Here is a 16105-nt window from a genome sequence, read left to right as displayed (position 1 = left end):
CATTCATTTAGATAATAGATAGAACAGAAGTAAAACCTAAAAGTCATAAAGAGGGTGGAAAATAGATGAAAATTTGTCAAATTAAATGACGACTTTGGGGGAAGAAACATTAACATTATAAGTGTGAATCAAGTGGTCCTAAAATGTTACAAAAGTGTATAATATGGCACTATTAATATTTTTCACACCATTAACGTGAAGAACGGGTACAAGATATCTCAGAGGAGAGCTTTAAATGAGTCCTTCATGAAGTATTTTTAGGATATGTAGACATTTATCTGTTATGTTGGTATTCAAGGATGCACAGGTGTGCAATCCATCATCTAAATATAAAAATTTTCCTTTATTTCTTCAGTGGATGTCAAAATGGCCTCCTGTATGTGTGGACTCTTCCTCAAGGGGGCACTAATGTCTCAGCGCCCAATTTCCTCACCCCTTCTACCAGCCAAGACAAGAGCAGTGCCATCAAGGTCAGATTGATTTATGATTCGTTTTGCTTTTTTGGGGAGATAATTTACTTGGATAATAACTTAAGCCTTCTTATTTATTGCCTGTTTAACCTTACTTTTAATTCACTTTATTACTGTTAGATTACTTGTCACTAAATGTATTTTTTGGACTTTGTAAGAACAATTTAAGGAAGCTGTGTGTGTGTGTGTGTGTGTGTGTGTTTTGTGTTTCAGCGGGGCAATGCTAAATGTGTGTTCCGCCTGAGTGGGCACATTACGGCGGTAAAGACCCTGTCCTTTTGTCCCAGTGGACTTGCACTGGTGTCTGGAGGAATCGGAGGGGTGCTCAACATCTGGTCTCTCAGGGTGAGTCAAATGCTTCTTATAGGTATTTCTTTTATTAGCTTTAAAAAGCTCCTGTTTTTAATTGTGACTCCCCTGTGTTCTAGGATGGTTCAGTCCTGCAGACTGTGGTTACAGGAATGGGCTCTGTGGTTTGTACCACCTGGATCCCACACATAGGGGTGACTGCTTGTTCTGGTAGATCAAAGGTACTGAGCACTTTCTGAAAAAGTTTTAGTTCAGTTAATGATTAATAAAAAAAAATGTGTAAGAAATGTTTAATTCTGTTTCTCCTACCTCAGGATGTTTTGCTTATTCGCTGTACCCCAGACTGGATCTCTCAGAATCACGTTCTGGCCTCCTGCCGTTCCGTTCTACGCAGTCAGGGCATTCTGGGATTGAATCGTGCCCCCTGCATGGCCGTCTTTCTTGAGCGCCTTCCCACATTGCTTCAGGAGCAGTACAGCTATGAGAAGGTACATACAGTTTCTCATCAAAACTGAAAACTCAAACTACATGTAATGAGATATATTTTGCTGTCTTTGCGTTGTGGACGATAACTGCTAAATATTTTGTTTAAATCTAGACTATATAAAAAAAAAATGGCCTTAAAGGGGGAAGTTTTGCTATAATCTTTTACCATCCCTTCAAGTTAGCAATCTAAATAACAAAATCAGCAAAAATACTTCAATTGCTGTGTTTACTGTATTTTTGAACAAATAAATGCAGTCTTGGAGAGCTTTTTTTAAATGAAAAACCTCAATTATTCCATAATAATTTCTATAGAAATGGTATTGTCAATACATTATAGATATTATATAACAATATATCCTTCCGTGTGTGTTGTTCCTCAGAGTCATGTGATGGCAGGCGATCAGTTGACCCACAGTGCCTTTCTTCAGAGTCTGGCCGCTCTGGCCGTGGGTCTCTTCTTGGATCAGTTACTGTGCCATCAGCCCAGGCCGCCTCACCACAGCGGGACAGAGCTGGATCAGGACGGGGCCCCTGGATCCTTCTGCCCCTCAGAGTGGAACTGGCTTTCCATCTATTCAACCACAGTGAAGAGCGCAGAGGCGTTTGCTCGTGGCACCGCCTTCCCAGAATCCTTCATTGCACCTGAATTCCACCATTCTGGATCCACGGAGTTGACCAAACCATTGGTAGGATGCAAAGGAATGAATCCATCTGAAATGCTTTTTATTTTTCAAAATCGGCGTATAATTTTAGGAAGGTTTCTTTGCACAAAAAAAAGAAAAAAAAAAGAAAATCTATTTATTAGAGACCTGTTTTGACACTTTATATTAGAATATTAAATGAGGTGTTTTTGCTGATTTACGTTTTAAGAAAATAAAAAATACATAACGAGGATTAAAATGAGGAAAAAGTCAAATAATCAAATATTACAGACTGAGTAAGCATAAAAGGATGTAAACGATGAAAAAATTCCAACACTAGTGCAATCAGTATGGATAAAATGCAGAAAAGTATAACACTAATATAATTTTTATTTTATAGTTTTTCCTTGAATCTTTTTATATTTTTCCAGATTTCCATGTAATTTTTGGAAAACATGTTGTATTATGATTCATCACAGGTAATATTATAGTAAAGTAAAACTAAAACGAAATTGAAAACAATTTAAAATGTTAACTAAAATATATTTAACAACCTATTTCAGCTAGTCACTAAGGCATCATTTTTCAGTTTAGTTTAAGTTGATGTACTAAAATAACAAAATTACTAAAACTTTAACTAAAATTTAAACGAAAATATACAAATAAAAAGGAATATTCAAAATATTAATAAAATCTCACTGACATCATAATTCCTTAGCTGAGCTCAGAAAATCCTGTTTTCTACAATATGCCCCTTAAAGGTTACTTTGATTTATGCAAAGGGTCTTTTGTTCTCCTTCCAGGACAACAGTAAATGGACCTTCATGATGGATGAACAGCTCATGTCCTGGGCGACCAGCAGACCTGAAGTAAGTCTGTGTGTTCCTGAACGTGTGTGAGGTTTAGCAGATATGTGGAAGTGTTTGTTAGGACATCCGGATCTTCCTTCATCTCCCTCATTCATCTCTGTCAGTGTAGCCCCTGTGTTCAGCATTGTTCTCTCTGGCAGATTTTTATCACTCGTCACGTGTTTTTATTCATTCAGCTTTTATAAATTACCCCACACCAGCCCTACCAGCCAGCGCCACACAAAACCTGTCTCTACTTTACATAAAACTCATTTCCTCATAATTTAAAGCATATCTCTATGCCTATTTTATTTTTACAGCTTGCTAAATTGGCTTGAGATTGCATTAAAAGAATAATGTTTTTGTAATGTGTATAAAGGAAATATTATTGTATTTGTGCGTTACACATCTTTTTTGAATCTAATAAAGTCATGTTTGTGGTTTTGACAGGACTGGCAGCAGGGTGGTAAAAGTGAGGTGTATTTGTGGGGTAACGGACGTCACGGGCAGCTGGCGGATGCTGGGACCAGCGCGTCTGTGCCCACACTCGCTCCCTCTCTCTCGCAGACTCAACAGGTAGATTATCAACACAAAACACATGCAAAGCTACCACAAAAAATTGTTATCTACATTTATCTCCGCTGTGTGTTTCTCTCAGGTTGTGTGTGGTCAGAACTGCACGTTCCTGGTTCAGGCTAATGGTACGGTTCTGGCAGTAGGGGAGGGCAGTTACGGTCGACTCGGACAGGGTAACTCAGACGACCTCTACACCCCAACCATCATCTCAGCTTTACAAGGTAATGTAACCACAACAAACTTATTTTCAAGCCAATGCCTGTAATATGTGTAGAACACAGTAGTTAAATATCAATCATTTTAGAGCCTTTTAAAGTGAACAATAACTGTGGCTGTCAATTTTTTTTTTTTTTTTTTTTAAAATAACTTCACAAAAACCAACATAAATAACAATAATAATAACAGCAAAAATATAATAATTATGGCATTATTAATAATAACAATGTATTAATTTATTTTTAATAACATATTGTAACTATAAAATAATAATATTCATTGAATTTTAACACATTGTATTAAAATGGTGCTGGTACTTTTTATTTATTATTATTTGTTATATATTGGAAATAAGATTAAGGTTTTTTATGTATTGAAAATAAGATTAAGTTGATGCTTATTATTATTATTATTATTGTTATTATTATTATTATTAATTATTTTATTCATTAATTTTATTATTTAATAATATTTAGCTTTTTCTAATACTATAATTATAATTATATAATTAAATAATATATGTAATAGTTTAGTTAACTCTCTGGAGTCGATTAACGCGTATACGCTTTATGAGGCATTTTCTCCTGATAAACCGAAAAGAACTTAAATTACACTTTAAGTTTTAATAGTACAGATAAGAGCAATACATCAATCAAATCTGTAAAGGGTCTACTTTTTTGTATACAGACATAATAACAACAAAACTCTGTGCACTAAAATAAAGATAGCCCAGTTTGTGCTGATTACAGTGAGATTAGACTTTAGACCTCAGAGGGTAAATATATTATAATAATAAAAATGACCTATAAAAAATATTATTTTATTTTTTTATAAACTTAATTATATATTTTAATCTTAACTTGAACTCTATATAAATGCATGAAACATATATAGCCTCTATTACATGTCATTTTTTCCCTAATAGGTTATGTAGTGACTCAGCTGGTGACATCATATGGGTCTGATGGCCACTCATTGGCTCTCACTGAGACCGGAGAGGTGTTCAGCTGGGGTGATGGGGATTATGGGAAACTCGGCCACGGAAACAGTGAAAGGCAAAGGCGACCTAAACAGATCGAGGCTCTGCAGGGAGAGGAAGTGGTGCAGGTAAAGAAAATTACTGTCCAATTCATCACCAAAATCATCACATGATCAGATTTCAGAATTCAGATTCAGTTTTCTGATTCTGACGTGATCAGATTTCGTTTGAACATCATTTCCCTCTTTCAGTTGGCGTGTGGGTTCAAACACTCAGCTGTCATCACAGCAGACGGAAAACTCTTCACCTTTGGCAGTGGAGATTCTGGACGCTTGGGTCAGAGGTCAACTTCAAACAAGATGGTCCCAGAGAGAGTGACAGCACTGGATGGGTACCACATTGGACAGGTGTTTCTTCATTGTTTGGACTTTCATTCTAATGTGCGTAAATGACCTTTGACCAGTGCGTGATGAGTGAAGATGAACTTTTCTGTCGTGTTTAGGTGTCATGTGGCATCAATCATACTTTGGTCCTGTCATCAGACGGCCTGAGCGTGTGGGCTTTCGGAGACGGTGATTATGGTAAACTGGGTATTGGACCATGTACAGTGAAATGCTACCCACAGGTACAGTCTTACTGATCGATTAGGTACATTTTCATTAAAAGTCTCCAAGGCTGCAATTATTTGACCAAAATTACAGTAAAAGCAAGATGTAAAATATTATTAAAATGTAAAATAATTTTTCTATTTCAATAAATATTTGTGATGCAAAGCTGAATTTTCAGCATCATTACTCCAGTCAGCACTGTCACATGATTCTTCAGAAATCGTGCTGATTTGGTGCGCAAGAAACATTCTTATTATTGACAAAACTTTCTTTGATGAATAAAAAAGTTTAAAGGAACATGTATTTGAATGTTTTGTAACATTATAAATGTCTGTACTGTCATTTTTTATCAGTTTGATGCATCTTTCTAAATAAAAGTAATAATTTATAAAATTTAAAAAAAGTCTTACTGAACCCAAACTTATGAAAATCAGTGTATGTTTTTTTTTCATCAGCTTATTGTCCTATTTCTATTCATTGTTAGAAAGTGGAGGCTCTTTGCAATAAAGGCATTAAGAAGGTTGGATGTGGAACACATTTCTCAGTGGTTCTGGCAAAAGATGGACACGTCTACACATTCGGTCAAGGTAGACCCTCCAGAAATGATCAACCTCATCATCATAATCCAAATATGTTTGTGTGTAAATGTGGCATCGCTTTTTGATTCTAGTCTGAATAAATTTTTCTCTCAAAAGAATATTTCAATCGTAAAGCTTACTGTGTGTTTGTCAAATTACTTATATGCATGCATGTTTTCACAGAGCGTCTGATTGGTCTGCCGGACTCCATGCTGAAGAATCACAACCGGCCGCAGATCATTCCTGCTCTAGAGGGCGTCTTCATTGAGGATATTGCTGTGGGCTGTGAACACATCCTTGCCTTATCCAACACTGGAGATGTGTATGCATGGGGCTGCAACTGTGAGGCCCAGGTACTGTCAGCAATGATGTTTTCTGTGGATATTTGAGAATCTGTGAATATTTAGTGGCGCTTATGTCCTTTTTATGTGTATTGCAGCTGGGTCTGGGCCATTCCAATCCTGTCAAAGAGCCCACTCTGGTTACTGCTCTACAGGGCAAGAACATCAGGCAGATCTCGGCTGGACGCTGTCATACCTCAGCCTGGACCACACCGGCTTTGTCAACCAGAGCTTCAGGTACAATCAAATCCCAGTGAGCTGCCTTGGAACTTCATAAGTGAACCGTTTGAAATCATCTACATGTGTAACAGCTAATAATGTTTATGTATCCACCAAACAACTAGCACTGTTCAATAGTAAATTCGTTCTTATTGGTACTATGAAACAAAATTGCAAAAATGTAAGTTTTAATTTTGAAACGTAACATTTTTTTATTTTATTTTTCTGACAGAAAGAGATCAACAAAATAAAGAGATTCTATGTACTGCTTTTTGGCCTAATATCTCTGTCTTATCCGAATTCAGTAGGAGACAGTTATCCAGTCTTTTAAATTTTTAATTCACTTAGATCATTTAGAAGTTTCATCTGGTCTTGTTGAAATATATAGTTGAGTATCATCAGCAATACAATGTAAACTAATTCCCTATTTCTAGTAATATTACCAAGGGAAACATGTATATTGAAAATCGTAGAGGACCTAGGACAGATCCCTGTGGCACTACATACTAAACTGGTGATAACTGAGATGACTCCCTGTTTAAATAAACAAAGTTGTAGCGATCGGACCAGTAGGATCTTAACCATCTTAAAACTTGCCCTTGAATACCTGTATAGTTTTGTAATCTATCTGAAAGTATGTCATGATCTGTATTGTTGAATGCAGCACTAAGATCAAGTAAAACTAGCAATGAGATGCAGCCTTGGTCTGACACAATAAGGTAAAAAAAAAAAAAAGTATATAATAATGTACAATATACAACAATAATTGTATATTGTAAATTACAGTATTGTTCAAAATAATAGCAGTACAATGTGACTAACCAGAATAATCAAGGTTTTTAGTATATTTTTTATTGCTACGTGGCAAACAAGTTACCAGTAGGTTCAGTAGATTGTCAGAAAACAAACAAGACCCAGCATTCATGATATGCACGCTCTTAAGGCTGTGCAATTGGGCAATTAGTTGAAAGGGGTGTGTTCAAAAAAATAGCAGTGTCTACCTTTGACTGTACAAACTCAAAACTATTTTGTACAAACATTTTTTTTTTCTGGGATTTAGCAATCCTGTGAATCACTAAACTAATATTTAGTTGTATGACCACAGTTTTTTAAAACTGCTTGACATCTGTGTGGCATGGAGTCAACCAACTTGTGGCACCTCTCAGCTGTTATTCCACTCCATGATTCTTTAACAACATTCCACAATTCATTCACATTTCTTGGTTTTGCTTCAGAAACAGCATTTTTGATATCACCCCACAAGTTCTCAATTGGATTAAGGTCTGGAGATTGGGCTGGCCACTCCATAACATTATTTTTGTTGGTTTGGAACCAAGACTTTGCCCGTTTACTAGTGTGTTTTGGGTCATTGTCTTGTTGAAACAACCATTTCAAGGGCATGTCCTCTTCAGCATAGGGCAACATGACCTCTTCAAGTATTTTAACATATGCAAACTGATCCATGATCCCTGGTATGCGATAAATAGGCCCAACACCATAGTAGGAGAAACATGCCCATATCATGATGCTTGCACCTCCATGCTTCACTGTCTTCACTGTGTACTGTGGCTTGAATTCAGAGTTTGGGGGTCGTCTCACAAACTGCCTGTGGCCCTTGGACCCAAAAAGAACAATTTTACTCTCATCAGTCCACAAAATGTTCCTCCATTTCTCTTTAAGCCAGTTGATGTGTTCTTTGGCAAATTGTAACCTCTTCTGCACATGCCTTTTTTTTAACAGAGGGACTTTGCGGGGGATTCTTGAAAATAGATTAGCTTCACACAGACGTCTTCTAACTGTCACAGTACTTACAGGTAACTCCAGACTGTCTTTGATCATCCTGGAGGTGATCATTGGCTGAGCCTTTGCCATTCTGGTTATTCTTCTATCCATTTTGATGGTTGTCTTCCGTTTTCTTCCACGTCTCTCTGGTTTTGCTCTCCATTTTAAGGCATTGGAGATCATTTTAGCTGAACAGCCTATCATTTTTTGCACCTCTTTATAGGTTTTCCCCTCTCTAATCAACTTTTTAATCAAAGTACGCTGTTCTTCTGAACAATGTCTTGAACAACCCATTTTCCTCAGCTTTCAAATGCATGTTCAACAAGTGTTGGCTTCATCCTTAAATAGGGGCCACCTGATTCGCACCTGTTTCTTCACAAAATTGATGACCTCAGTGTTTGAATGCCACACTGCTATTTTTTTGAACACACCCCTTTCAACTAATTCAACTAATTGCCCAATTGCACAGCCTTAAGAGCGTACATATCATGAATGCTGGGTCTCATTTGTTTTCTGAGAATCTACTGAACCTACTGGTAACTTGTTTGCCACGTAGCAATAAAAAAATATACGAAAAACCTTGATTATTCTGGTTTGTTACATTGTACTGCTATTATTTTGAACAATACTGTATATTGTATTTATTCTTGTCTCTAAAATATTTTATTGACTAGAAGTTGCTTTTTGGTACTGACTCTACAAATATGATTAGTAAAACTCCTTATCCAGTAGCAACAAACAACAGGCAGACTGATTAAAAATCCTGAAAATGTATTTGTCAAAAGCTATAAACCCTGTAATTTAGACATGTTTCTGCTGAATCCTAGTATATCTAAAAATAAAAAAACTCATCAGTGAACATCTGTTCTAGGATCAGTTCCTCAGCGGTTGGATGTGAGATTTGTTTTTGTATTTCATGTCAACAGCTCTGGCTGTGTATTTTGTAGGTTGTTCAGGGATACAGCTGGGTCTGCCTCAGTGCGTGCCTCCGCAGTATAACGCCCTCAAAGACTGCAGCCCTGAAGTGCTAAACACCCGTCTCAGAGTACTGTACCACTTCTCTGATCTTATGTACAAGTCCTGGAGGCTTCTGAACCTCGACCCCCGCTGTCAGGTACAGCAATCAATAATAAAACAAGCACACACACACACACACACATTCATGTGAATCACAGCATTCGCTGCTGATGTTTCACTGTGAAAAAACTGTACTCTGACTCCCTGCCAAGAACCTTTCATCATTTTCTAAGCTCAGCTGAATTTGTGTCCAGTGTGAAAATGTTCCTTGTTACGGGGATCCTGTTTTTTTTACCTCCAGACTAATAGGTCTGTGTAGGTCGATATCCATGCAGAAGTTTTGTCTGACAGTGTCACTGTCTGGTTGGTTTCCAGGTAAATGCTTCCCGCTATAGCTCTGGTACAGCTGCCATCGTACAGGGCCAACTCCGAGGCCTCCTGTCCCCGAAAGTCAACACACTTCCTCTCGTTCGCACTATCGGCAGAACCATGACCCAGGGAAAGACTTACGGTCCCCAGATAACAGTCAAACGGATCTCCACCAGGTATGAGCTTTTAACCAGGGCTGCACAATGAATCAGATTCACAAATTCACAAAATGGATTAGCAATACTGTCAAAAGTCTGTGATTTAATGAAATAAATAAATTTGCTGTGAGATTCAGAGTGAAATGCAGCAATGTGTTCTATCACATGTAAGCAGCTCATGAGCTGTTTTCAGCGTTTCAGAATGTTTATTTGTTTATTTTTGTAATTATTACTTTTCTGTGGAGTATTAAAATAGTAATAATGAATGATATTTATTATTATAATTATTATTTTATAGACACTGTTATTATTATTTTTTTCTGAACCTGAGCTCGGTGTAATGTACTTGTAAAAGTACTTGTAAAAAAAAAAAATATATTTATATATATATAATTTAATAATGTTTTAGAATAAGACAAATTAAGCATTAAATAAGCCTAAATACTACAAAACATCAAGATGTTTCTTGATAAATCTAATTCACAGTAAATGCTTGTATATAATTTTCTTAATTTTTTTTTGCCAAGATTTAAACCATTTACTTGAATTATCTAACCTTGTCCTCCAATCCACAGGGGGCGCTCTAGCAAGCCCATTTTCGTGCAGATAGCCAAACAGGTGGTGAACCTGAACCCTACTGAGCTGCGTCTGCCCTCCAGAGCATGGAAGGTGAAACTGGTTGGAGAAGGGGCGGATGACGCCGGCGGCGTGTTTGACGACACCATTACCGAAATGTGCCAAGTAAGTCCATTTTCTTAAAAGGGAGGGTTTGCTTTCACGTTCAGGCATCCAAAACTGAATTCCATTTTCCTAGGAGTTGCAGTCCGGTGTGGTCGAGCTTCTCATTCACACTCCCAACAGCTCTGCAGATGTTGGTAGCAACACGGACAGGTACGTTGTAAATAATGAAATGCAGAAGCAGAATGTATAGCGATGATGTCTTTTTATAGCATAAACCAGAAGGTAGTTTCACCCTGGTTTACTTGACAAAAATCCAGTAGTTTCTGGTTTTAGTCTATAAAAATGTGTCATGCCTGCAGCACTCTATTGGCTCTAAATAGAATAACTGTTTACTACTAACCTCCATTGTCTGGACAGGTTCTTACTGAACCCAGCAGCAGTCTCGGATGATCACATGGTGCAGTTTCGCTTCTTGGGGATCCTAATGGCGGTGGCCATTCGAACCAAAAAGCCTTTGGATCTGCACCTGGCACCTTGGGTGTGGAAACAGCTGTGCTGTATTCCTCTGGGAGCTGCCGACCTGGAGGAGGTGGATCTGCTCACGTACCGCTCACTTCAGGGCATCTTACACCTGGACAACAGCGTGATCAATGAAGAGAACTTCACAGTGGTGAGGCACACAGACCCGAGAGACCAGCAGAGATCATCCATTCAGACATGACTTTCTCACTCTCTTTTATTCTGGATTTGTAGATGATCCCTCTGGACTCGTTTGTGGCTCACAGTGCTGATGGCACATTGGTTCCAGTGATTCCTGGTGGGCACTACGTCCCTCTGACATTCTCCAGCAGGAACGATTATGTGGAGAGGGCCTTGCACTACAGACTTCATGAGATGGACAGACAGGTATCTGCCTCTCATCCAGACACTTTAGAATTAAAGTGAGCTTAGTTACACATTTCGCTTAAAGGGATAGTTCATATAGACTGATCTTGCATGCTGACAGTAAAGAAAGGTAACGTAGTTTTTGTGTGTATGTAGGTGGCAGCAGTGAGGGAGGGCATGTCCTCAATTATCCCAGTCCCGTTGCTTTCCCTGCTCACGGCTCGACAGCTGGAACAGCTGGTGTGTGGCCTGCCCGAGGTCTCTGTGGAAATGTTGAAGAAGGTGGTCCGATACCGTGACATTACTGACAGCCATCAGCTCATTGGCTGGCTGTGGCAGAGCCTCGAGGAATTCACCAATGAAGAGAGAGTCCTGTTCCTGCGGTTCGTGTCTGGACGTTCCAGACTGCCATCCAATCCGGCAGATATCACACAAAAATTTCAGATCATCAAAGTTGATCGGGTAAGGCTACTGTCAGGTATAGAATATCCTCTTTATTATAAACTAAAAATATATATATGTATATGTATGTATGTATGTATATATATTTGTGTGTGTGTGTGTGTGTGTGTGTGTGTGTGTGTGTGTGTATGTATGTATGTATGTATGTATGTATGTATGTATGTGTATATATATATATATATATATATATATATATATATATATATATATATATATATATATATATATATATACATACATATACATACATATACATATATATACATATATATATATATATAAATATATATATATATATATATATATATATATATATATATATATATATATATATATATATATATATTCATTTAATATATAAAATTTAATGACTAGAAATGAGATGTAGAAAATATTGCTCTGGAATACTTTCTTTACAATATACTTAATCAAAAATATATTAAAATAATTTAATGAATTTAACTAAAAGCTGCATAATTTAATATAAATATTTTAGTTAATTACAAAATTATTTTAATTTAACAGAATTGTATGACAACGAATTAGAGGTAGACATGATTTATTTTCTGAAATTAAATTTATTTTTTAAGGTAATATAAAATTATTTTACTAAAATTCAGCTAAAACAGGAAAGATTTTCAATGATGTATCTTTTATTTATATGATTCTTAATGTTCATTTATATGAAAAGTTTGTCAGTAGATATCATAACTTATATAGAGACATAGGAAAACTAGTTTAGGTGTGTGTGTGTGTGTATATACACATAATGAAATTACCTTTTGAATATAGAGGTGCATATCAATAATATATTTATTTCAGTAATTAAACACAAATTTTGAAACTTGTGTATTAAATAAATCCATTGCACACAGACTGAAGTAGTTTAAGTCTTTGGTTCTTTTAATTGTGATGATTTGGGCTCACATTTAACACAACCCCACCAATTCACTATTTTAACAAATTATAATACTTCATAAGACAAATAAAAAAAAAACTTTTTTAGTGAATTGTTGGCCTTCTGTAAAGTATGTTCATTTACTGTACATGTACTCAATACTTTGTAGGGGCTCCTTTTACTTTAAATGCTGCCTCACTTCGGCATGGCATAGGGTGATCAGTTTGTGGCAGTGCTGAGGTGGTCAGGAAGCCCAGGTTTCTTTGACAGTGGCCTTCAGCTCATCTGTATTTTTCTGTCTTTTGTTTCTCATTTTCCTCTTGACAATACCGCATAGGTTCTCTAAGGGGTTCAGGTCTGGTGAGTTTGCTGGCCAGCCAAGCACACCAACACCATGGTCATTTAACCAACTTTTGGTGCTTTTGGCAGTGTGGGCAGGTGCCAAATCCTGCTGGAAAATTAAATCAGCATCTTCAAAAAGCTGGGCAGCAGAAGGAAGCAGGAAGTGCTTCAAAATTTCTTGGTAAACAGGTGCAGTGACTTTGGTTTTCAAAAAACTCAATGGAACAACACCAGCAGATGATATTGCACCCCAAATCATCACAGACTGTGGAAACTTAACACTGGACTTCAAGCAACTTGGGCTTCTCCTTGACATGTCTGTCTGTAATGGCTCTTGATGCCTTGACCCCAGCCTCAGTCCATTCCTTGTAAATCTTCCCTGAAATTCTTGAATCGGTTTTGCTTGACAGTCCTCATAAGGCTGCGGTTCTCTGGATTGGTTGTGCATCTTTTTCTTCCACACTTTTTCCTTCCACTCAACTTTCTGTTAACATGCTTGGATACAGCACTCTGTGAACAGCCAGCTTATTGCCAATGAATGTTCCTTGTAAAGGGTGTCAATGATTGTCTTGTGGACAACTGTCAGATCAGCAGTCTTCCCCATGATCGTGTAGCCTAGTGAACCAAACTGAGAGACCATTCTGAAAGCTCTGGAAACCTTTGCAGGTGTTTTGAGGTGATTAGCTGATTGGCTTTTCACCATTTTCTAATTTGACTAAATGAATTGGTGGGGTTTTGTTAAATGTGAGCCAAAATCATCACAATTAAAAGAACCAAAGACTTAAACTACTTCAGTCTGTGTGCACTGAATTTATTTAATACACTAGTTTCACAATTTGAGTTGAATTACTGAAATAAATGAACTTTACCATGACATTCTAATTTATTGAGATGCACCTGTATTTTACAGAAAAATTACCCCAAAATTTTAAATTGTAAAAATATATTTTATTTATATGATTATTAATGTTTATTTATATGAAATGTTTGTCAGATTTAAAAACTGAAAGGGACACAGGAAAAAATACTTTATGGAAAGATAATTTAAAATGTACCCCAAAATGGTAATTTTTTTAATTATGTTGTCTGTTATTTTGTCAGTTGTTAAAACGTTACAGAAATGGTCACAGTTATTGGCCAATATTGACAGTATCAACAAATATTGTCCGATCATTCAGCCTAGCTAATTATGCATATGAACTTTCCATGTACAACGGCAGTATGTGAATTGGGATGAAGCCCAGGTCTTTAGTCTCACTTTGTTCTCTCAACAGCCTGTGAATGGACTTCCTACGGCCCAGACGTGCTTCTTCCAGTTGCGCCTTCCTCCCTACACAAACCAGGCCATACTAGCCGAGCGCCTACGCTATTCCATTCACAACTGCCCCTCAATAGACATGGACAACTACATGCTGTCACGCAACACCGACCCCGCAGACAGCTCTGACACAGAGTTCTAATGTGGCCCTCGCAAAAACAGACTCTATAACGCTACGAAGCACAGAATAACCCTCATAAATGCCTCCGGTTGCACTTATTCCTCATACATGCAATACAGTTTTCAGTCCCAAAGCCTCACGTACGTACTCTCTGCAGTACCCAGAATGCACTGCAGACACCAGTTCTTCCACAAGGTCAAAGGGAGAATATTTAAGCAATTCAATTCTGTATTTAGTCATTTTTGTATCATCTTCGTGCTTCTGAATATTGCGGGAAAGATTCTAAAACAACAACAAAAAAAGTATAATACTGTTACAAGCGCCGTTCCTGGAATGGTCGCAAGGTTTCTTCTCTTGGCGTAAGCTACAGAAACTGGGCCGGTTCGTAGGTGAGCACTTGGCAGCTAGCTTCCTGTCCCAGTTTATGCCAAAGGCTATTAAACTACTGTACTGTACTGTACACGATACCTTCTGACTCAGTGAAAAAAACGAACAAAATAAAAATGTACTGTGAGTCTGAGAAACAAATCCCAGAGCAATCGTTGTTTGGGCGTTTGTATCAAGCTAGCTTGTATCTTTAATGAATGTATCCTTGCAAATGCCATGCACGTGTGCACTCCAGTCTTTTATTTGCCAAATACTGTACTGATGCTGTACATTTACATAGGGTTTAATGAATTTAACCCTTTTTTGTGTTTTTTTTTTTGCAACTGTGAAACAGCGCGTGGAGACGTCTGTGCATTCTCACAGAGCGAGAGTGCAGGTTTGCTACACTGATGCTGATTGGTCATCAGTATTATTATTATGTGCTTCGGGCTTGTATGCCTCAATGCTGGATGTAATACATGTTTTGACTGTTTTTACAGGTGTGTTTGATAGAGGAGAGTCACTCTTTACTCTCCAACCTTCAGTATGCGGTGGTTTACAGTATTGGTAAATTATTCTGTTTTTCCTGAAATATTTATCTGATTGAGCTTTATGTGTTGGAAAGACGACTGAGGAGGACTCATTGTGCCGTGTTGCACTTAAAAGAACATTCCCCTATTTTTGAAAATAGGTTCACTTTCCAACTCCCCTAGAGTTAAACAGTTGAGTTTTACCGTTTTCGAAACCATTCAGCCGATCTCTTGGTCTGACGGTAGCACTTTTCGCTTAGCTTAGCATAGATCATTGAATCTGATTAGACCATAAGCGTCTCGCTTAAAAATGACCAAAAAATTTCAGTATTTTTCCTATTTAAAACTTTAAAAGACACTTCCATGTACTAAGACTGACGTAAAAATAAAAAAAAGCCATATTGGCCTAGAAAACTGTAACTTTTCATTTGCCGCCTGTCTTGGTACACGATGTAACTACAGAAGAGTCAAGTTTTAAAAAGGAAAAATATCAAAACTCTATGGTCATTTTTGAGTAAGATTCTTACGGTCTAATCCGATTCAGTGATCAATGCTAAGCTAAGCTAAAAGTGTTACCGCCAGACCCAGAGATCGGCTGAATGGATTCGTAAATGGTAAAACTCAACTGTTTAACTCTAGGAGAGTTGTAAAATGAGCCTATTTAAAAAAAAAAAGTGGAGTGTTCCTTTAAGACCTATATGCATTTCGCTTTAGGAAAATCTTATTCACTATAATATTTGCAGATTTCAGATTAATTTATCTAGTGATTCTTCTAACCCGAGTTACTACTGTAAGTCCCTTGGCTGAATTTTTATGGAAGTATCCAGAACTAACTTTAACATGAATGATTACTTTGTTAGGCTATGATGTGGTATTTGGTGATGCTCAAATTTCAGATTAAGCCA

The 16105-nt window shown here is 37.2% G+C and overlaps 1 protein-coding gene across 3 annotated transcripts in view; it reads left to right on the top strand.

Moving 5' to 3' along the window:
* The window catches only part of LOC113038877 (probable E3 ubiquitin-protein ligase HERC1), a 63423-nt gene extending 48036 nt beyond the window's left edge, over positions 1-15387 (top strand). For all 3 annotated transcript variants that reach the window (XM_026196641.1, XM_026196639.1, XM_026196640.1), the window contains exons 57-78: positions 356-470; positions 684-815; positions 899-1000; positions 1094-1267; positions 1646-1951; positions 2710-2775; positions 3205-3330; positions 3413-3551; positions 4472-4653; positions 4777-4932; positions 5028-5150; positions 5618-5720; positions 5895-6064; positions 6151-6289; positions 9001-9167; positions 9446-9615; positions 10173-10338; positions 10412-10488; positions 10696-10948; positions 11032-11184; positions 11320-11625; positions 14140-15387. In XM_026196641.1, coding sequence (XP_026052426.1) covers positions 356-470; positions 684-815; positions 899-1000; positions 1094-1267; positions 1646-1951; positions 2710-2775; positions 3205-3330; positions 3413-3551; positions 4472-4653; positions 4777-4932; positions 5028-5150; positions 5618-5720; positions 5895-6064; positions 6151-6289; positions 9001-9167; positions 9446-9615; positions 10173-10338; positions 10412-10488; positions 10696-10948; positions 11032-11184; positions 11320-11625; positions 14140-14325 — 3511 coding nt within the window. In that variant the 3' untranslated portion in view covers positions 14326-15387. The remainder of the gene's footprint in view (positions 1-355; positions 471-683; positions 816-898; positions 1001-1093; positions 1268-1645; positions 1952-2709; positions 2776-3204; positions 3331-3412; positions 3552-4471; positions 4654-4776; positions 4933-5027; positions 5151-5617; positions 5721-5894; positions 6065-6150; positions 6290-9000; positions 9168-9445; positions 9616-10172; positions 10339-10411; positions 10489-10695; positions 10949-11031; positions 11185-11319; positions 11626-14139) is intronic.
* The last annotated feature ends 718 nt before the right edge of the window (positions 15388-16105 follow it).

The sequence above is a fragment of the Carassius auratus genome, chromosome 21 (assembly GCF_003368295.1).
Source record: "Carassius auratus strain Wakin chromosome 21, ASM336829v1, whole genome shotgun sequence".
Classification (NCBI taxonomy): Eukaryota; Metazoa; Chordata; class Actinopteri; order Cypriniformes; family Cyprinidae; genus Carassius; species Carassius auratus.
Note: the sequence above shows the minus strand (reverse complement) of the source record. Positions and strands in the feature narration are given on the sequence as shown.